The 22782-nt window shown below is 48.4% G+C and overlaps 2 protein-coding genes across 2 annotated transcripts; both read right to left on the reverse strand.

Moving 5' to 3' along the window:
• Positions 1 to 1525: 1525 nt before the first annotated feature.
• LOC119388926 (neprilysin-1-like) lies at positions 1526 to 13662 on the reverse strand. The gene is made up of 13 exons (XM_037656277.2): positions 13576 to 13662; positions 8301 to 8532; positions 7986 to 8084; positions 7783 to 7860; positions 7114 to 7226; positions 6305 to 6363; positions 6133 to 6184; positions 5179 to 5246; positions 4878 to 5008; positions 4473 to 4538; positions 4288 to 4395; positions 2846 to 2922; positions 1526 to 1756 (listed from the first exon to the last, which is right to left on the reverse strand). The coding sequence occupies exons 2-13, from the start codon at positions 8487 to 8489 to the stop codon at positions 1657 to 1659; spliced, it is 1140 nt and encodes a 379-aa protein (XP_037512205.2). The 5' UTR covers positions 8490 to 8532; positions 13576 to 13662; the 3' UTR covers positions 1526 to 1656.
• Positions 12375 to 22406, reverse strand: LOC119391488 (neprilysin-1-like). The gene is made up of 8 exons (XM_037659166.1): positions 22271 to 22406; positions 19599 to 19679; positions 17636 to 17797; positions 16198 to 16284; positions 15491 to 15693; positions 14793 to 14975; positions 13576 to 13662; positions 12375 to 12518 (listed from the first exon to the last, which is right to left on the reverse strand). Exons 1-8 carry the CDS (start codon positions 22404 to 22406, stop codon positions 12375 to 12377), a joined length of 1083 nt encoding a protein of 360 aa, XP_037515094.1.
• Positions 22407 to 22782: the final 376 nt, after the last annotated feature.

Consider the following 22782-nt stretch of genomic DNA (forward strand, 5'->3'; position numbering starts at 1 on the left):
ATAGAAGAAGAAGACGACGTTGACTATTGAGAGTCTCGTGCGTGTTCGCCCGTGTGGCATACTTTCTTCTTTTCTGCGCGCGTTCTGGTATGCAGTAGAAGAAGACGACGACGTTTCAGAAGTAACGCGCCATGAGGCTCCCTCTTGGCACACTTTCTCTTTAGCTCAGAGTCGCCAGATGGAATACAAGGCTGCGGAACGAAGGGCACGGAAGGCGGCGGCAGCGCGCGCAACCAGTACAAGAACCGCTCTCACTTCACTTCACGGACCATAAAGCCGTCATAATGAAGGGACCTCGCAATCCATCCAACAATGAAGAAATGAAATAACAAACGAAGAAACGAAAGAACAAACGAACAAAATAAAAGAACAAAATAAAAGTTGGTTTGTATATACGCACACAGTCTCACGTCTTTCTTAATGATGTAATGGGCGAACATTCACGGGAGGGTTACGGTTTTACCGATGATCTCCCCCTCTCGAGCTTCGCCCACTTATCATCATTCATTCCGTGGATATGGCGTGATTTTTTTCAGTCACGCGAATGCTAGAAAGACGGAGTGAACGCAGAGCTCTCGTGCCTTGAACCATGATGCGCGTGTGGTTTTTGGTGATTCATGTGCTTTATTGCACTACACACCGGCCTTTTCACCACGTGGCCATTCTCGCATGAGGCATCAAAACATCTGGTTGACAGAATGAAGTAATGAAACCTTTATTTCACTGAAGGGGACGGTTAAAGGCTGCACGGATTTTGGTAGGCGAAAGCCTTGGATGCCTCATCGAATGCGAAAGGTGACCGTCGGCGTCGGCGACACAAGTGATGCAAGAAGTCTTCATCATGTGAAGACATCAGATGACGTCATGACGGCATCACAGGTCGACATAATTTGCGACGTCATCATGAAGTCACATCACGGGACGTCATATGATGACGTCATCACACGGTATTCGTCTCTTGGTCAAAGGTGGGCCGATCGCGGACACCCTGCAAAACCATGTTGGTGTGAAAAGCCTTCGGGTTTGGTGGGGGAGGGATGGGATGAATAAAAAACAATGTAGAAGAAAAAAAGATGGCTGTTGCATTCCAGTCGTCTTCGGCAAATGCATAACGCATCTGCGTCTTTTTTTTTTTGGACAAAGCTTACGGGGTAAGCGTTGAACGCAATCGCATAATCTTCCGGATAATAAAAAAGTGAGTAAGGAATGCTCTTGATATACAGTTCCAGCGTAGCCTTACAAAATCTGCTCGTACACTTGGCAATGATGAAAGACATTTCAGTGCTTAACGCATGCACAGAATACTACAACCATGTAAGACATACAGAAAGGACAATGCGCGTGAATTTTTTATTTACTAATACGTGAAACTTTACTCGAAGTACATATAGAATGCGGGCGACTTAAGAAACGGAGGTACATTGACCATTCATAAAACATTGCCCGCTTTCCTGCCACACCCCGCGCAGGTGTAGGCAAATGTATCTTGTTTTGTGTTTATACCTTCGAAGCATTGCGCCCACTAAGATACGTTACGTCCACTTGCAGAAGGAAGGTTAAGGAAAGCAGAGAGTCGCGGCAACGATAAGATTGTGGCGTATTTATATTCGCCAGCGCGTGCGGCCGTTCGGGACGCCGCGTGGTGGGCCAGGCCGGCTACCAGACAATGCACTTCTGGTCTGGGTTCATGATGGAGCCAGTCTTGCAGTTGAAGATGGCCGAGAACCGCTCGAAATTCATCAGCGGGATGATGGTCCTGCGAAACACGCGAGTACCACTTGTGAATAAGAAAGCGTAGAAAGGTATTCGAAGACAAGCACGAGTTGGGGTACTCATCACACTTCGTTTGAGACTCCGTGTTCTGCTGACTTCCTTCAATCCTTCTGACCCGAATATGTTAAAAGCTATCTTTACGCCGCCTGTGGTTATTACCCACGGAAGATAAAAACGTAATGACGACCAACAGGTTGAATCCTAAGTCCTGTGTGAGGCACAGCATCCAAGAAGTTTAAATGCGTTAAGAATTAGCGATGCAGCAATGGGTCGTCTATATCTAAGCTGTAGACTGAAAGAAAAATGACTGTAGTACTCAGAACATGAAATATTTTTTCGAAAAAAAAAAAACGCGACCGCGTAGGCGCAACACTTGCCTGTAATGATGACGAAACCTTCGAAACTGGGGTTTTTGTGGCCGGAGGCGTTGGTGATTAAATTAGTTTTGTTCGCCAAAGAGGCATTGCTTCGACCAATCTGCGGAACAGAACGCCACGTCCAGGGAGCTTACGTTATGTGTTGCTTGAGATCAGTGGCGTAGCCAGGGGGTATCACACCGAGCCCGTGCGCCCCCCCCCCCCCCCCCCCACACACACACACTACGGATTATTGTTCTCGCCATATCATGCAGAGCAGAAAATGACACTCGATCATATCTGCCTGCCCAGCCCCAACTTGAGGTTAAGAAGGTGCCCCCCCTCCCCCTCGGAAAAATTTCTACCTACGCCCCTGCCTGAGATGGGCCATTTCAGCTGCGATAGCCTCCTTGCTATCATGTCTGACGCTATCATGATTTGTGAGTGCACGGACGTCTGTCAGTGAGATAAGAACTTTACGCAAAAGAGAAGATTTGTCGACACTGGTCCATGCTGTCGTGGAGGCAGGAATATGACGCGTATGCATGATGATCACGAATTATTTAATTAAAAAAATACTGCGCTGCTAAGCTCCCGCGAGAGACCTTAGCAATACAATAGCAGAGAGCTTGAATCCACGTTTGCTCAAGTCATTGTTTACTTTAACAGTGGGTCTGAGAACGTCCTCGCTGCATATCACATGGATGACAACTCACCGGAAGCGGTTGGGTATTTGGTCACGGGGGCGCAGGTAGAAGTACATGGAGCGCTTCCGGGACACCTCGCACCGCGACTGGAGCGAAAAAAAAAAAGAAAACGGAGAAAAGAAGGCGTTAGTAAGTCATAGTGTTTATTGTTCTTCGCAATGTCAACGAGAATACGTAATTCAATAACAGGACGATGAATGTTTGTTAGCTGACTGGCCATTACGCAAGAGGGTGGAGCAAACCTTGGGCAAAAATACGCATGAATATAGAAAAGAGAAGCGTGCAATTGCCTTCCGTCACTGTCACCATTCTAGCCTTCAGATGCACTGCTCGCAGTTATTGCTCACTGTGAGGGCATTCTTTCCAGAATAGTGTTTTGGCCCTGTACACGCACTAATCTTGTAAGTTTTTCATAGATTAACTAGCGTTAAAGACATCAATAAATGCTCGTTACTAGCGTTAATGGGGTTTTCACTACGAGCAAGGCGAAGTGTGCTGACAGTGACGATTATGAGCGGGCAAATTCGCGACAGCAGGCTTTTCAACCGTAGCAATGCGCTAGTTGATAGACCGAAGAAGCTGAAGTTAGAAGTCATGAACCACGCTGTGTAATTGTGCATAGCACGGAACGATGTTGAAGTTGCTGAGTTCACGGAGCAATATACGCGCGTTTTTCGCTGATACCTTAGTACCTTCAAAAGCACTAGCAAGAGCAGTAATGTTTTACAACGGAAAACTTATGAGATTACTAGAACAACCGATTTTGGTGGCATAGTTTTGAGCCCCCGCCGGTGTCTGTAACAGCTATCGCGCACAATGAGAAAAGAAAACCAGGGTTCAACGGGATTTGAACCCAGGCCCGCAGTGTGGTAGTTGAATATTCTACCACAGAGCCACGACGGCGCTTGAAACTCCGTCTCAAAAAGACCCTATATACAGGCGTAATGTCGGCAATAAATCACGTTAACAGGTGTAATATGGCGTGATAGAAGAATAAAATACGTAATACCACGCGTTACACAGTGCGAGTTGCCTAAAGAGTCTGTGTTTGAAAGCTTCAGACCCATTACAAAGGCCTCCGCTAATTATTCATCGTCATCCGCACCAGCATCACCAAAGCACACATATTGTCTCACAGACACATAATGCACATAATGTCTCGCTTCTCCTCAAAATGATGAATAATGGCGTAGCGGGTACTTACTCTTTCGCAAAATTATGATTTATGGCGCAGTGGATACATTGCAACTGTACTTGATGTAGTCGCCCCAAGAGAGTTTACAATGCACTTTAGAAAGTCCTCTGCATCAGCTTTCGCTGCGACTGTGCTGGATGTTCCGCGCAGGCGTGGCGTTTTTTTTTTGTTTTGCACCCGCATACAACAGCCCCAGAGGTAGCTTGCTCTCGCCGCTCGAAAACAGTTATGGGTTGGAAAGCTTGACATGGCTCACCAGGGCGTACGCGATGAAGAAGACCTGCTCCATGGTCCAGGGCTCCATGCCGGGTATGGAGTACATGCCGTAGCGCTCCTCGTACTTGGTCATGTACACCCGGAAGGCCTGTGTTTGGAAGGAGGATTCAATAAGCGGTCTGTTTGAAAAATGCCCGTCTTTGGCTTCTCTTCGGCAACACATACCTTGAAGGCGAGTCGCAGGCCCGCGTTGTCGGCGATGCTCGTCTCCAGGGTGTTGTTGACGCTCAGCTGCGGTCAAGACAGAGGTTATGATCACCCCACTTACACGAACAACACACTGCATACAACACAGCAAAAAAAGAGGAAAGGCCCAGCACAACTCAGCCAAGACACACACACACACACACACACACACACAAACACACACACACACAAACACACACACACACACACACACACAAACACACACACACACACACAAGATCACGGTAATGTTTCCACCGAAAGCTAACAGTGTTCCAGCTGAGCTAAAATCGCATGTGCAAAGCAATTCAATCGATCGTTTCTCGGCAAAATTGCGTCGCATAAACGTCGAGGATAGTCCGATCAGCATCCACTATCTCGTACCTTCATTCCGGTGATGGGGTTGTTGAACTGGTCGTACTGCTCAGTGAGGCAGCGGGCGCCGGTGACAAACTTGCGGTGGGTCTCGCGAGACCACCACTCCACCAGTTTGCCGTGCTCGTCGTACAGAGCGCCTGCGGGTAGAACAGTGCTGGCGTCAATGGCCGTGAGATACAAGCATTTTTGCCTCCATCGAAAATGCGGTCGCTGCGGCCGGGATTCGATCTCGCGACCTACGGGTCAGCATTCGAGCACCATAACCACTGGACCACCGTGGCGTGTATCAATCGATTCTTTGCCTCACCTTGCTCCCCGAAGCCGTACGTCAGCTGCTGCCCCATGATGGTTCCGAGGGCACCGAAATTGATGGGTCTGTCCAGGGCAAGGATGGAAATGGCACGTTACATTGGCACGAACATTTCTACAGCAAAAACAGTAAACAAACGAACAAAAAAAAAACAAACATTTCGCGCAACGAGCTTTTATCCGCTTCTGCAAACCGCTATAGCTATACATCGAGCAACATGGACAACGCCATTACTCTGCCAAACAGTGCTGCTCATCAACTCCCAGTTCATGCAGACACCCGAGGCCAACTAGATAAAGTGGACTTAAGACCGAACTTAAGACAGTAAGACGCTCAGCCCAGAGTCGCCGCATTATTGTGTAGACAATTACTTCACCGTTTTCCTTTCCTGCCTAATGTTCTCGCTCTAAGCATGAAAGCCCCGTGCCGGCTTTCGCGAGGGCAGGCAGGAATACGACTAAGAGAAGGAATTGACATTTATTAGTACGAAAGAAGTTGCTGTTCCAGTGTGGAATTCCAAACAAGACAGAAGTTCTTGGAAAAATGCACGTTTGAACTTATTATAATACGTTGAACCGGGTATGTCGCTGGAACACACGCTTCGACCAGATGACTAATCTTCGTCAGGGCAGGGAGGCTATTGAAAGCAGGAAGGACAGGAAACGCTGCCAAGGAAGGCAGCTGCTGCTCTGACGAAGACAAGTCCTTGTCGAAGTGTTGTCCCCAGTGTTATTTCGTGTTAAACCAATTCGCTATTTGTTCAGTGCGGGCGTCTTCCGTAGGCTCGAGCCTCGTGGCCGGTTGCTTTATTTACAGGCTCCATTCGAAAGTGCCACTAAATTTTTTAACGCTACACGAAGTGCAATCAGGCAAACTGTAGGATGGGGCGAAGGGAGAGGGGCGAGAATAAGTCCGGGAAAACCGAAAAGATTATGCGTATGACCAACTTACGGTGCCATGTCCAGTAGAAAAAAGGGGTACTGAATGTAGTCGATTGGGAGAACTAGAAGGAAAAAGAAGAGACCACTTTTAAGCGGAGAGCTTTGGACTAGACAATGGTTTTACGCGACTCTGTAGGTAGCTAGGTAATGTAAAGCTTAAAGGGACAGCTAGCGGCACATACGCATATAGTTTCCCAGTAGGCTGTAATGCATCATGGTAGATGGGTAAGGAGGGATCCACCTGCGAGGAAATCGTGGTAAACATTATTTTGGACATTGCATGAAAGGTTTAACTGTATCGATTGTAATACGTACCTTATTAACCCTGTCTCAAGTGGCAACAAAATCGGCGCCGTGTCTGACGCTCTCTTCTCTGCTAGCGTAAAGATTGTACGACTCAGTTGCTAATAAGCCAGCCATCTTCAAATGTCTGGCGTATGGGGCAACTTGCCAACATACTTTAGCCATTCTTGGTTTCTATAGCTCGTCAAGTTATTTTCCTGTGCGAAAACGATGAGCTGAACGCAAAAAGCCGGCTTGTGTTTGACGCCAAATTAATCGCTGCAGTAACTGAAGCTGCGGGCCAACTGTTTGCATTTTTCTCGAAAACAAGCAAGAATTAAATGCCCCATACGGAATGTTTATCATTTCTAGCTATTGATCTTTGACATTTATTATAGCGTTGTACGAAGCCTTTAAAACACGCATACAATTTACAACCCGTTTTTAAATGCATTTAGCTTGCGGTGTGAACAGGCGGACGAAAATGTACGTATACCTGTAATTGTGCCCCGACGGCGCGTATTCGCGTGGATACTCCCTACGAGCTATAACGAACACCTGCAGAACACTACGTTAACACAGCAATGATAAACCCTATTCCGGTATTCTACGGCGAAATCGGGTAAGAATGAGCATTACTGCTCTGGACAGAACAATGCTCGGCAGGGACTCGAAGGAACAGCGCGACACAGGGGCGCTCCACACTCACCCAAAGTCCTCCGCCTTCTTAAAGCGACGCAGGCGGGCGTACATGATGCGGTTGTAAATCTTGAGCGTGCGCAGGAGGCTGATGAAGAACTCCTCCTTGCGCAGGTCCGGGACCTGCGTTTATGATCATGCAAGGCCAATGAAGAGTTAAGGGATACGGGATGTGGTGGCGGTTGTCAAAAAAAAAAATATGCGTTGCGGCCATCCCCGAGGTGTGATGCCAGCGCAAATCCAGTTGCTTTACCGTTACGTCTGGATTTCAAGACAACATTGAGGTATATGCCATGGCGACTTCTGTTAGAGTAATTGAGGAAAGATTGTGGGGCACACCTTCTCAGCTCTACTCCTGTCGAAAAGCACTTTTATCTTTATCCTGACCCTCGTCCTGCACCACCATGAGAGCTAAGCGCACTTCTCCGCAGCCCGCACAAAACGTGCTTACTACTATAGTTGCTCGTTGGCCTAATCACAGCTTTATACTACCTGCAAGATTTGCGGAAGCACCGACAAGGTGAAAGCATGTCTTGAAATCTACCTAATAATTTGGACTGCTTGTGGTCCTCGCAGCTACAAGTGACTATTAAAATAGATCACAAGGAAGACGACCCTCGTTAATCGCAACATGTTCGCGCTCTCTCGTATAGTGCGAGCACCGCATTGATGCACTCACGTCCTTGTAGTACTCGTCCAGGTCCCGGTCGCTCTTGATCCAGGGCGGGAAGCCGATGTTCATCTGCAGGTGATGCAGCTGGAGAGAAAAATATGAACGCGTCTGTTTAAGGTGAAATCTGCAAGATCTCGAAATATAGTTTTGCCAGTACAGAAAGACGTTCCAGTGCTGTAAAACAAGACCGGTCTCCTTCACGGACGCACCTTCTGCCTCGCCCTCTCCTTGGTGTCCGAGTCCATCCAGGTGTTGAGGTCGATCAGAACGGCAAAGGCGTCCCGCAGCTCTTCCGCCATGTCGTACAGCTGCAAACGAGCACATCGCTCAGGGTCATGGCACCGACTGGCGGACACGTGCGCGTTCGCTCGGGAAATCTTGGGGACAAGCTTGTACTCAGCGCAAGGCAAGGCTTTTTGTGATTTACGAGAAACATACGATGTCAGAGGTGCGATATTAGAACGAAAATGTGCACCTGCGTAACAGATACATTGTGGTAGAGTGTCCGTAATGAGTGCACGCACTTTCCTGTACCGCTCGGCTGGCCGTGAGATGTGCCGGTCGAAGTATAGCCGACCCACGGCGAAGTGCAGCAGTCGTGACGTGAGGCGCACGCACTCTCGCGGAACCTCGCCCACGTCCTGCAGCAGGTACCGGTACCGGTCGAAGCGGAACCTCGCCCGCCTGAACCGCTCGGTCGCATACTGGCCCATAACTTGCACGATGCGCCAGCCCAGGTAGTTGGCCACCGCCGAGCTGCGGTCGCACATGCAGGGTAGTCGGAGCGCGGCCACAGTGGCAACAGCGATAGGTTGAAGATGTTGCAATAAGGAGAGTTGGACCACATGGTTTGGATTCGTTTTTGACACAGCGCAAAATACAAAACACACAGAAGAAAACTGAACAACACGAGTGCTCGTCTTTCGTATTCCGTGTGCTTTGTATTTTGCACTGTTTCAAATCAAGTTGAAGATGTTTACATGCAGGGAAGGTTCGTGGTTTATGGCGATGTCAATTATATGGACATTCTCGCGAAATTTTTCCGATCTGCGCGACGAGGGAGTCGGGCCCGCAAGCCCTTTCTCCGCTGTTGGACGCGCAACATCTTTCGGCCACAAACGCATGCATACTCCGGCCTGCTAAAGGCGAGCTATTTATATACACCGCTTGCCGTTGGTGGAACGCACATCTCTGAGGTGCTTCATCATCGCAGAGGCTTGTTCACTATCACCTGCGAAATGGCGCAAAGGGCGAAAGGGAGCGCTTTAAAAGGCGTCGCCTTCCACGCATTTCGTCGCGCCGCATGGATACAGGAGCCGGAGGGCGCTCGCACTTTGACTTGCGGGGCGTAGTCGCCTGTGCTCGTGCGCTTAGCTCTGGAGGCAGAGGGGGATTCAACAGATGGCTCATAGTTTGGTACCTGTAGTGGTCTCATCACAAAATTTGCGTTCAAACTAGACCACACGAAGGTGACTTGGCTCGCTGTAGCGGGCGTGTTTGCTAATGAAGTGAGCTGCCAGAATTTCTTCGTTAACTTTCCATTATTCCGTTATGTTGCTTTCGCATTCATTGTATCGCCCTTGCGGCGAAACTGACTTTTTAACACGAAACTGTTTGATGCCGGGGCCCACTAAAATTTCACTTATGTCATTTCCTTCAGGGAATTGACGTTGGTAAAATGAACACGAACAGATGACGACGAAAACAAAAAGTTTTGTTGACGCGGATGACCAGGGAGTCGAACTCGCGGCCCGTCAGTCCGCAGCGATAGATGCCGGGCGTTGTACCCACTGCGCTATCGAAACACATTCACGAGGCTTTAAATACGCGCCTTATATATGCCACACGTGATCCGCGAGAAAGACGCCAGCGGGAAGTGGAACGCCTTCGGGCGTTTACGGCTCAAGCAACGAACTCGCGCCTCTCGCGTTCTTGAAGCGCTGTGTGGTAGTGCATTCATGAGCAGAGGCATAGGTTACCCGATTACTGGGGGGTGTACACCTTGCCATTTCTCCCATCAAGTGACGTCGCTTTGGATGAGCGCACATCGAGTACCAGTGTTTATTATGTGCTTTTTTCATGACATCTTTGCGCAGGATTAACCATATTCTGTGTTCAGGTGTGTGTTTACTACTTCAACTACTACAAAGGTTTAATCATGATCATGGACGCTAGCCATGGGGATGAAAATGCGCTACCAGGCGCCAACGTCGCTGCATCCACGTGAAACGGGGCTCAGCGGCCAAACACCAATAGTCATTGTGCACGCTCTCATATCAATGTACAATAAACAACCAATTACTTCAGTGAAGACACGTTTCACTTTTGTGTTGACTATGACGGAGGGATCAACCATGTTTTTTTTAAAATGAGGTGTGCTCTAGATGAAGAGGGCAGTTTTGGAAGCACCCTAACAAAAGTGAATTTCACAAAACCCAGCCAAAACTACGGTTAAAAACTACGTTAGGAGGTATCCGTGCCAAAACCAGGACCTCTATGCAGGGCGCGTCCTACCAGTAGACGCAACATTAATTTCGCCTCTCCCAAGTTCCTTTAAGAGAAATAGTATGGTGTAGATGTGTACTCTTTAGGTGGGGACACTTCTCGGCTTGCATGCACAGCGCGCTCCACCAGATAAAGTAACAACGGCGCGCATCTGTTGGTCCGGTAACGGCAGCGGGTATCTATCGGCGGGAAGACGCAACATAAAGAGAGAAAATGCTTTCTGAACCGTTGCTATAGCAACCGACGTGGTCGGCGGCAACGCGGGCGTCCTCTGCATGTCTCGTTCTTCACTCGCGAAAAAGGCGGTATGCGTTTCCAACTTTAGTTGCTGGCGTGCAATAGCCACGTTCGCTGACAAGGAAATTCAGATTTCCCGCGAAGCGCCAGTTGCTACAGGAACGCGTTTTTGTGTAGAAGTTGCATCTTCCCGCCAATAGGTATCCGCTGCCGTCAGTGGCCCGACGTGGCGAAATTAAAATCATGCAAGACGCGGGCCACAATACGTCGTCGCCCGCGCTGCGTCTGCGTCGTCTCGCTGGTGACCCAAGACGCTAGTTATCGATTTTTGGGTCTGGGGTCAACGCGAGCGTAAGATCCCAAAAGTGGCTTGGGTTCGGCGCATGCGCCCTCGCGGCTCACAAAATTCTTGGGTCCCCAACTCTCAGACTCTCTAAGGAGTCCGTGTCAAACAAAATCCGGCGTCGTAAATACCGATGCATGTATAAATAAATACCGATGCATGCAAATAATGAAAGTCAGAGAAAAACAAATAAGATCCTGCAGATGCGTCATGTCGAGTGAGAAGTCACGTAAGCAGCTATGTAATGTTACGTGGCAGAATTGTAGAATTGCCCCAGGCGTCACACCTTACAAAGGGCACAGCCATAATTGATCGTCATCACCAGCCTCATATAATCAACACAACGTGAATCTACGTAGGTGCGCATATTGCCTTACATGCGCGCAGTGCGTACTTCGCTACTTCGCTAAATGAAGAATTATTGTGCTGTGGGTATTCCGCAAGTGTACTTGTAGAAGCCGCCCAGAGAGAGTTTTTAATGGACAATGTCGCGCGCATGGGTGTTCCTGTCCACCGATAAGCGAAGCATGGTAAGCGAATGAGAAGGTGATGCGAACGGGGCCCGATAACGCGACGCGTTCGACTTTTAAAGGCGAAGCTTAAACATCTCCCAAGTCTGTGCCCCATTAGTAAAACCGCTGGTTGCTAAAATGAAGATATTGCTGAACAGCCATAAGACTCGCTATGCCTCTAACAAACACTAAAAATAGCAACACTGCGCTCGCGTCAGGCATCTTCCGAGACATCTCATACCACGGCCCACGAGATGAGGCATCTAAGGCAAAAGCCTTAGGTGCCTCATCGAACACTAAAGCTGACCGTCGGCGGCGTCGGCGTCAACACGCGCGGTGCAAAAAGATCGTCAGATGACGCCATCATGTGACGTCCTAATGACGTTGCAGGTTGCCCAAATTTGTGACTAAATTGTCACTGTGACATCATATAACGTGACGTCACACGATTACATCATCACACGGCATAGTCGCTTGGTCAAACGTGAGCAGATCTCGGAGGCAGTGCTGCTAAGCCACCTGAGATGCAGGAAGCTGTGATGCCTCCGATCCTGGAGGCACTGCAAAACTACGTTAGGTGCAGAAAGCGTTCGGGGGAAGGGGGGATGGATCCATACAATAGGCTTAGAAGAAGAAGCAAAAGACGAAAAAGATGGCTTTCGTCTTACGCGAATGCGTAAGGGACAGCGTGAATTATTTTTTTATTTCCAAAAGTGGTTCGTGCGGCAGTTGTCGCCGCCATTCTCCCGAGCCACAATCCTTATTCGTCCTTGTGTACTCCACAGCTAATTCGTCTCGCCTACATGCAAACAACAGCACGCTGAAATGCGGGCCGCTCTTGTAACAGCCCAATTCGCCAAGAAGAAGACTATCTGCCCCCAGACAAAAATATGCTGACTTCTAGACTAACGTTCTTTTCTTCGATAAATGTTTCTCAATTCGTACAAAGTTAGCCTGAAGACACGCACTCGACAGCGAATCAACCTAAATTCCCAATACAACTAGAGCTCTTGCCTGGGGACCTCCTTGAGCAGTCGTGCGAGCCTCTTGAGGTAGAGCGGATGGAGCACCACCACGTGGTCGCTCAGATCCATGGATACGCCCACGTCTCGAAGGATGGTGTTGAGCAGGAACGTCCACTGGATCTGCAGCGCGCAGTCGGATGGTATCGATAAGCTACACGAACCAGCGCGTTTAGCATTTACAAAGTGGTGGCTAGAATATGACACGCAGCCCGGCAGGGTTAAACGAATACATGCGGCTGATGAACGCGTGTAGTTTACATGTATACTGTGGCACGCACTGTAGATACTATATCACGAGTGTTGTTGCCAATAGTACGCTGCGTCATATCGTCTGCCTAAATTACATATCCTAATTAAGTGGGCTGATGGGGGGATTGTGATGGCAAGGTGAACGTACGGAGTACTTATGGCAGTTATTTTTACTGTTTCACCATACCGCTCTTTTCATTCGCACGTCGCAAAGAACGCTGTCTTGAACTAACATCAGCCATCTACGTAGGAATGTTCAATATGTTTTGGGGAACAATGCAGAATAGGGCTCGCTTCCATGGTGTAGCAAAGGAAAACGCCAACACTGGCTAATGTTCATGAGCAGTATTATAATCCACGACGAAAATAGAGTCGTTATGGAAATGCAATACAGCGCGTAATTTTTAGACAAAAATGGTTAAGAACGCCCGATTCGGGCTGCATTTACAGTGCTCGTGTTTTCCCGACAAACCTTTAACAGTTGTCTCAGATAAAACGTGCAGTTAGAAAAACAAAGCGTCTGAAATTCTGCTCGCTCAAGTGACGCCAAAGCGGCAGTCTAAGAAACAATCAGCAATACCACTTTCAGTACGCCAGCGCTGCAACGAGGGATTCCAATACTAATATTCCTGAGCGGGTTCCCGGACAAGTGTATTGTTATAAATACACGTCTTTTATGGTCGGATTTGCGCGCCCGTAGCAGTTATAGTTACTGCCATTCGCTCCGACTTGATCACGCACACATGATCACTTAATTACCCGACGAGATAAACGCAAAGAAAGATGGGCTATATGACTCTAGAAAGGCGGGGCAGAGCACGTCTTCCAAAAATGTACTAACGAAACGCGTAGCGCCGCTCGCCTCGGCCATCTTCAAGGTTAAGTTGACCTTACGGAAAGATGCACATCTGAGGAAATCACATCTCACCTCTGGTATGGCTCCTTCGAGTGTGCGCAGGCTCATGAGGTTGTAGACTCGCTTCGGGTTGTGGATGGCCTCCGGCGGCTCCATAATCTGCAAGAACAATGGATTCTCGATACAGCAGTAATTCATTTACGGTCTTAATGACCAGGCGTCTCTGTAACGAATCGTTATACAACTATACCGTACAACCTCTATTAACGTGTCGTGAACTGGCTCTTTCCGTGGCGCCACCACGGTATCTGAAATTAGCAGCGATAGTGGGTTCGTGTGCCGATCCGTTTATACAGTTAAAACCTAGTAACAGAGTTGCAGCATTTTACACACTCGGCGCACGTCTACGTAGTTATGATGTCCATCGAGAAACGCACTGCACTGGTCATATTCTTGCTTACCATTGGCAAAGTCCCTTTCTAACATAGAATAGAGCATACTCTTTGGTGATCCGAAAGCAACTGCAGTGGTGTTGTCGAGGTTGCTTCGCACGCGAGGAAGCTTGGGCCGCACACGGATATGTTGAAGAGGCAGAGTTGCTGACGTGCCGTTAAGAGCGAGAGTGGGCATGATTAGCGAACACTTGCTGTGCTCTTGGGTGACTACGTGCACGGTGCCAGCATTGTTAGCATTGGTAGCACGCGTAACTACCTGAACACTTCTGTTCACTGGTGCGAACGCTAAAGTTCTTTGGTACATTTTATCAACGTACCAACGTCTTTTAATTATGGGTGTTTTGTGAGATGCGCGCGTATTACGGTCATATATGTAGCTGTATTCACGTGCAGGGAAGTCCACATAAAGTGCATTACACGAAGCTGGCAGTTCGCTGCACTTAATGCGCTGAGGTTATGTTCGCTGCTGTTGCGTGGCAGTGGAACTGCTTTGTGAATACGCACCGAAATCTCAGTAGTTGCCCGCCACCATTTTCGAAACCATTGATCCGTTGATAAATGCACTTCATAGCTACAAAGACGTTGCCGTGTGACAGGTTGAAAAAAAAACTAAAAAAAATAAAACGCCAAAGAAAATCTCACGAGGGTGAGCCAGTACACCCCATATTCTCACTCAGCCTTGTTATAGATGGCTGTCAGAGGTGCAGCTACAGAGCACTTTCCTTCTTGCCCACCTCACCTCTTGTTCCCCTCTCCACTATCCCCACCCCATCACAAAGGCAAAGCGTAAAAAGGTGTTTTTTAAACGAACACATTCAGCGTCGTAAAACTTACGGCCGCCAGCTTGGCCTCGAAGGCGACAATCTCGTTGACGACGTCGGCTGCCGCTACGGTGGCGCCCATGAGCAGCGCGCATCGGTAGATGTAGATCTTGTACCGGTGCAAGATGCGGAAGAAGGGCGACCGGAAGCGGCCCCTCAACACCACTGGCTCTACGCCGAACGACGGCTGCCCAATCTGCGTGTACAGTGTGGCAACGTTAAAGGCAAAGGCAAGTTAGACGAATTGCCTGTAAACTACAATTATTTTCAAGTGTTGGGAGATGATAACGTACAGCGTCCTCTACGCGAGTTGGCAAAATTTCAAAGCGTCTTTGTAAAATATTTATCTCGGGCTCTGGCTCAACAAGTCTGACCGAATGTCCCATAAGAGAAGACGCTGAAGCGTCCACATGCAACGTGTGGAAAGACACATTCATGTGCCCCCGTATGGTACACAGGAATGGGAACTTAATGAAATCCCGTGCACTTCCTATAGTCTGCTTCAGTTCATTTCATAGACAGACACTGTCCTGCATTTGCTTCGGCAACGTTACACTCAGTCTTGTCATAGATGGTTGGGAAATGGGTGGCTCCTGTGCAGTGTTCCCTTAACCCACTTCACCAGTTGCACCCCCCCCCCCCCTTGCGCACGCATCCCAGATTTACACAGGCTGTGTAAAAAGAAGGACAGACAGACAAGCGCACGCTCACGTAGACTAGGTATCTGTCGCTGCTGTGGTAGTCGATCCCGACGCGAACTGTCATGATGGCGTCCAGACCCAGCTCTCGGATGATGTTGCCCAGTATGAAGAATGTTCGGAACACCGCCGTCCGGTTCAGAGTGGGCCAGTGGCCAAGCTCAAAATACCGGAGCAGGTCTTCCAGGGGTTTGACACCCTTGCTGTTGCGGAGGTCTGCAACGAAGGCTCTTGCTATTCCTTGTTCACTGTTTAGATTTTTCAATGTATTAGCATAGGAGGTCCCGCCTGCGGTTTGTAACCTTGGGACCTCCTCCTGCATATTTATCTGCAATGTATTACCTTTTTGACGTGACTAATAAAGATTGATTGATTGATTGATTGAAATATGTTGCGATCACAGGACTGAACTTGTAGAAGCATGTATGAGCGCCGTCCTAAATATCAATCACGAATATGGAGCCGAAGTGTACAGAAATATCGCACCTTGGTATCGATGCTAAACATTTTAATTAGTTGCTCTTTGTTAATTCAATTACAGCGATCGATTAGACCAACAATTGCGGGCTTTAGTTCACCTGCTCATTATTGCAAATATAAACAATACTGGCACCGAGAGTTGAATGCATTGGTAAGAAAGGAGCAACAGAAACTCGGCATATTGATGACACGACGTGGACTTCGCGAGTTGACATGAATGAAGAGACGAGCAGGACTCACCTATGTTGATGCAGCCCTGGTAAAGAGCTGACGCCTTCTGCGTTGCTGTCTGGTCACGATACGATATCACGGTGTTGTTCAGGATGTCTGCGTATCACATGTGAAACGCAGACGATAAGTAAATAAGCTGATGGTTCGAAATAATATTAAATAGCGTGACTTTTCGATAACAAAATATAGACAGCCATAATTTACCATAACCATTTGGTACACTGTTGGGTAGGAGGCATGACATATCAGCCAGGAGCGCCCGTGCTCCTCTTTTATAGACCTTAACTAGCAATGCCTCGAACAAGGTGACGCTTAACCAAGACATCCGAAAAAACATGTTTTTACATAAAGAGAATCACGCACACATGCCAATACAAAGGGCAATGATGCTAATGCATGCAAAGTGCTCTTAATATTTCATTCTTCCCAGTGTTTGCCGTACATTTACGTCAGGCATCGCTGTCATTGTCGAAGCTGACCATCGAAGCGACAGAGGAGTAACTGAAGGCTCTAAAGTGATGGTCTCCGAATATTACATTTTGGATGCGGTTCTATTGACATAATTGATCTCGTATACTGTCAAATATTTGTTTCGGTTGAACTTTGCGGAATAATAACACCAGTAATACAGTATACGTCAGGGAAAACCAATGCGAGTGGTCAGTTATTTGAATGGTTATGCTCCAGGAGAGCCACGGTTGCGACGAAGTGGCACTGGTTTAGTCCGGGTGTCGTGCTGCCTACGGGTAAATTAACGTTTTTCCGATTTGACATGAGCGAAGAGCAAGCCTTCACCTTGTGACTCACTTCGCGAAATGCTGCCAGATTGCCACTTTTTCGCAACGTTGTTCAACGCCATCTAAACTTTTTTATGCCCTGAGGGCCACTTTGCGCTCAAGCCACACGCCCTGTGCGTGCCGGCTGCGCGGCTTGAGCATTATGCGGCCCTTAATAAGGACACGTGGTACTTCCACCGCATTTATATCTGTTGGCTCGATTGCGGCAAATTAGTATACTAGCGTGATTATGTGCCCACCACAGTTATCACTAATAAGAAATTACACTCCACCAATATGTAGCACATAGCTACACAAATCTATACGAATCTTCTCGTTGCGCTACAACGGGTGGATGAGAATTGCCTCTTAAACATTCTCCGTTTTTTCATTTCTCCACCTTGAAGGATCCCCATAACCGATTTCCTACATGACCATGGCTAATCTTTCGGAAAATAGGGGCCGTAATTTTCAAAAGGCTAGTATGCTAGAACCGTCATCAATAACCATAGTTGCGGTCGGTCCTGACGCTAGACAGTGAAGGCGACTGGCCATTAGCAAAGATCGTGCCTTTCTGTAACTGGCATATAATCTATGTGACTTTGCCGTTACGGACACAATCTATAACTTGAGTGTGTGGTATACGTGCACGGCGTGGTACAGACACTTACCGCTGATGTCGTTCTCCACGCGTCGGTGGACGTCAGACAGGCTGCTGTACACCACTTCCTCGTGTGGCACGCGAGCTGCCTTCATCCAGCCTCCGCAGATGAACTCGTAGAAGTCCTCGCACGGCTCCATGAACGAGATCAGGCTCGAGCGCATCATGGAACCTGCATAAATGCGCCAGAGTGAAGCAGCCCAAATAACGAGCATGGGTTGAGTAGTGAGAGAGCACGTGTACAAAATATTTGCCGGGGTTCAACGTGGTTAAACCAAGCTTGCCAAGACATAGCTCGGTTTCGCTTGCTTTGGGAAAGAACTAGACCATCATTTCGCAGATATTTAACTTTATTGCATATGTCTTGGTTTAGGCGAGGATGACGAGAAGTTTACATGCTGCAACTGCGCGCCGCGATAACAGAGTCAACTTGTTGCTCTACAAAACAAAAAGACGCTGCTTTGCGCCCTCGGCACTCTAGGCGCGAACGCCTAGAGTGAACTTAGATGCTGCCAACGCCTCTGGCGATGGCGGTAAGAAATACTCGCCTTGTTGCTGCTATTCGTTTTCGCGGACTTGCCACACTAGTGCTTGGCTGAAGCTGTTTCGCCGGAGTTGAGCTAGGCACAGCCTGAAGATCAGACTCGCGGAACCAGACGTTTCCTGGGTTTCTAGCTGGAGAAGTACAGTTTTCGCTCTAATAGGAATAGTAATCACTGTTTAACGTGGCCTGTTTGGCGTGTAGCTTCCTTGATCCAGCTCATCGCCTTTAGGCATACGCTACAGAGTCTTCCGTTTCTTATCCCATTTTCTGATGTTAGCGCTCGCGTCGTTGGCCCTTTTGCCCGTCTATGCGGTACCGCTCTATAAACGTTCAATACTGCACACACACGAGGCCGAGTCCCCACGTTCACCGTAATCGCCGACTCAATATTCATGCGACATGAAAAACCATCGAGGCAAAAAACAATTTGTTCAAACGCGTATTTACTTAGGTTTGTATTTGTTCAAACGCGTATTTACTTAGGTGTGTACTATTACTGTGCGCATCGGAAAGTGAAACAGTTCCTTTGTGAAATGTGACAACATCATGGCTATCATTTAAGCCCTGTTGGAAGACCAAAAACACTTTTTTCAGGTTGACTTTAGTTTGAAGACCACGATTGTAAGGATATGATTGACGATGCTCTGGCGCATGCGGGTTAATGTACCTCAATGTGTTGCCAGGGGTAACGTGCTAGTGCCACGCCGAACTGATGGCGATGTGCAGCGCTTTGGCAATACTCCCTACAAGACGAAAAAAAAACGAAGCGCATGCAGCAATGAATGTGCACTTGTTTTCACTTTTGTTGCTGTGCGCGCAAATATTTGAGAGATTCCTTCGTTGTATCAATAAGAAAGGCAAGGGGCAAGGAGCAAGGGGAATAAAGACAAAATGAAATAATATGTGGGGTTTTAGGCACCAAAACCACGATATGATTACGAGGCACACCGTATAGTGCAGGGGTCCGCAAATTCCGACCACTTGGGCTTTCTTTAACGTGCACCTAAATCTAAGTACACGGGCCTCAACTATTTTCGCCTCGATCGAAATGCGACCGTCACGGCCGGGATCGAACACGTGTCATGCGGGTAAAAGGCCGAGCACCGTAAGCACCGTACCACCGCGACGGCAGAAAAACGTGGAAGACGTACCAGAGGTAGGCGTGTAGCTTGCGTCTTTTGCGATTGTACGGGATGCACTGTGAACTACACCATAGGCGTACGCAGGGTTCCCTTACAGGGGGGGGGGGGGGCGAAGGTTCATCGCAGCGCCCCCCCCCTCCCTAATAAGTCAATGGGGCAGACTTGGTGCCCCTCTGCCTCCCCACCCCCCTTCCGTGTGCGCGCCTATGCACTACATGGCACGTCAGCGAGCAAACAGCCTCGCCGTAGAAATGAAGCGTGCTGCAGGGGACGTCCCTCCATCTCACCGTAGTCGCGGCAGTCTTCGGACTCGCAGGTCAGCGACACGTTGCTGTACGGGTTGTAGGGGCCATCCGCGCGTGGACAGTCTGCAGTTAGGAAGAAGAAAAAAAAACAAGTACGTGTGAATTGAGCAGTTTCACGACTCTCCCACATCTCGCGCACGTGGAAGTGTTGCGTTTCGCCTTTCCGATGTCAATACGATAACAGAATATGGCGTTACCTGCGGATGACTGAAAGGTGGATCAACGAAACACGGGAAACGTTTACAGCGAACGCTGTTATCCGATCACAACGGCAGTAGGGTAGTGGGTCGCCGCCGCCAGTGTGCGTAACCACTATCGAAATAAGAAAAAAATGAAACGAGAGAAAACATTCTAGAAACGTCGGCTGCTCTTAGTGACTATCGTCATCAACTAAGCATTAGCACTTTTAACAGCGGGTAAGGTGCCGTGCCCTCAACCTCGCTTTTTAAGACGAAGCGATGGCGTCGACCTGGGCAAGAGATACCACGTGGCGGCTGTTGTTATTCGCTTTCACCCACCACCTACATAAAAATTGGTAAGCAGCCACTCTGTGCTCTCGGCCACGGGTGTGGTTACAGTGATGGTGTTTGAGGACCCTATATATTACAGCGAAAGCTGTTATCGGATGACAACAAGAGCCGATTTTGGCGCCGTACCTATACGCCGCCGGCGCCGGCGCCGGTGTCCGTAACCGCTATCGCGAGAAATAAGAAAAAACTGAAACGAGAGAAATTTTCTAGGAACGGATGGGATTTGAAACCCGACCTCAGAGTGGCAGTCGAGTATTCTACCACAAAGCCACACTGGTGCTAGAAGCTCCTTCGCAAAAATACCCTATACATTTAGGTGTAATATATTGTCGTAGAAGAGTAAAATAACAACCAGGCGTCACACAATGCGAATTGCGCAACGAGTGGGTCGTTGAATGCTTCCAACTCATTATAAAAGGCTCAGCCATATTTCTTCATCGTCATCAATCACATGCAGCATCAACAGTGTGCACATAGCACCTTACAAAGGTGTAGCGGGTACCTCGCTTATCCGCAGATTGACGAACAATGGCATAGTGGGTGCTTGCCTACTTCATGAAAGTTACGGTGGTTTATGGCGTAGTGGATACCTTGCATGTGTACTTGTATTAGTTGCCGCAAGATAGTCTACAACAGGCTTTGGAAAGGCCGCTCTTCCAGCTTTCGCTGTGACTCTGCTGCGTGTTGTGCGCAGGCCTGGCGATCTTTTTTCTAGGCGTTCGCTTCTTTGCTAGGCACAACTTAATGAACCGAACAGACAATAGAGCATTTTAATTAAATGTAGTGGAACATTTATGAAACAAATTGAAAAATGAATTGAGGTGGACAATAAAGCATCCTTTCCGTCGACAGGATCCGAACCCACAACGTTCAAATAACGACTCATGATACTTCACATACTGCATCGAAGGCTGTTCCTTTAACCTTGAAGACGCGTTCCTTGCTTGAGATACTCAAGCCGAGTTGGGCCGGCCTAAGATAGGCCGACCACGCAACAGCCTGAAGATGACGATGACGTTGAGCTCAGCGGTAGGCATGTTAACCGATATCTTACGGTCGTACACATTATCTTCGTGGTTACTCAGGCCAACTATCTCTCTGGACCGGACGCACACCTTCGTGATGGACGAGTCATTTGTGCGCAGATGCTCCTAAAGCCCGTAAAAGCGCCTCCGCGATTACGCAGCCTTGTAAGCAAAATCTGATGCATTCGACTTTCTTATAACATGCATCGCAACGTCACACATGGGCACCTGGTTAAACGACGCATTAATACACGTGGACTTAAGTTAGAAGTGCCAAAACCACGATATGATTACGAGGCACGCCGTATAATAGAGTGCTGTGGAAATTTTGACCGTCTGGTGTTGTTTAACGTGCACTGATATCGCACAATACACGGGCCTCTAGCGCTCTGCCTCGATTGAAACCGCGACCGCCACGGCCGGGATTGAACCCGCGACCTTCGGGCCAGCAGCCGAGCACCGCAACCGATATGCCGCCGCGGTGGACGAAGTAGTTTCACCAGAGCGGTACGAAAAGCTCTAAGTGGCGACCCGCACCAAGAAACTTCCAGAATAGCACTCTTGTGCAATATCACAGACGTATACGAAGGGTACACACATATCGTCATTTAATAGAAGAATTAGGTAACAGCGTCAGGAAACGGGACAAACAGATGCTGCCCGTCTCAGTCTGTTTGCCCCGTTTCTTACGCTGTTACCCATTTCTAGTATGCACCAACCAATCCGATAAAACGAAGATTGAGGATTATTGGTTGATCTCGAAGTTTCGGTTACGCGCCGATTCCAAGAATCACAGCGAAGACACTCAGACGGACAGAGGTTAACAAAGCGCTTTGTCCCGTTAACCTCTGTCCGTCTGAGTGTGTTCTTCGCGGTGATTCTATGAATCGGCGCAACATAAAGACTTCAGCCGGCCCAAGTTAATACCGTATTGCAGCATCGTTTAACGCGCTGGATGACGGCATAATCATGACTCTGAAGGCGTTGTAGCACGACAGCGCCCGAAATACGTAGAAGAGAATGCTGCGCGTCACACTGAACTTTAGGCGGGATTAATGTGCCCCTCGCGAGGCTTTGAACGGACCCATCGCTCACTCACCCTCGCGGCCGGAGAAGCACTTGAGCAGAATGATGACCATGACGATGAGCGTGATGACAATCAGGACGGCCACGATGGTCACGCACGTGTTCAGGAAGCTGTCCGGCTGGTTGTGCGATTCGCTGCGCGAAGACATGACGGAAATGAGAGAACGCGTCCATAGGTGCTTGAACTTACTGTGGCCTCCGAGATAAGAAAAGGAGTATACGTATCTCGGAGTCGATGTTTTCGTGGCCCAAGATGAAGTCGGGAAGTTAAGAACCATAGACCGCTGGCTAACATGTCCTCTATAGCCAAATTCTGAGGCACAGACAACGTCAGTTCTGGGTGCGACGGTGATGATGCACTTAAGCACCGTAACGTTTCCTAGAATGAGCCCCTTTGTTCATATAGTTATGTATTGTTACGTAATTGGGAGGGGCATCATATTCCCTAAATTATTCCTGGCTTTTTTTTTCACTGCAAGCTGTCCAACGTTTCTAATATACCGGTTGAACAAACGAGAAACTGAA

This window comes from Rhipicephalus sanguineus, chromosome 4 (genome assembly GCF_013339695.2).
Source record: "Rhipicephalus sanguineus isolate Rsan-2018 chromosome 4, BIME_Rsan_1.4, whole genome shotgun sequence".
NCBI classification, from domain to species: Eukaryota; Metazoa; Arthropoda; class Arachnida; order Ixodida; family Ixodidae; genus Rhipicephalus; species Rhipicephalus sanguineus.

Bases quoted from the DNA above. Each gene is read 5' to 3' on its own strand.
- LOC119391488 (XM_037659166.1), bottom strand. From the start codon at position 22,406: ATGTCTTCGCGCAGCGAATCGCACAACCAGCCGGACAGCTTCCTGAAC. The intron at 17,798-19,598 runs GTGAGATGGAGG...GCATTTATGCAG, and splicing joins CGAAGACTGCCGCGACTACG to GTTCCATGATGCGCTCGAGC. The intron at 16,285-17,635 runs GTAAGTGTCTGT...TGTGATACGCAG, and splicing joins CGTGGAGAACGACATCAGCG to ACATCCTGAACAACACCGTG.
- LOC119388926 (XM_037656277.2), bottom strand. From the start codon at position 8,489: ATGGGCCAGTATGCGACCGAGCGGTTCAGGCGGGCGAGGTTCCGCTTC. The intron at 6,364-7,113 runs GTGAGTGTGGAG...ATTTCCTCGCAG, and splicing joins AAGAAGGCGGAGGACTTTGG to GTGGATCCCTCCTTACCCAT. The intron at 2,923-4,287 runs GTGAGCCATGTC...TTTTCGCTCCAG, and splicing joins TCTTCATCGCGTACGCCCTG to TCGCGGTGCGAGGTGTCCCG.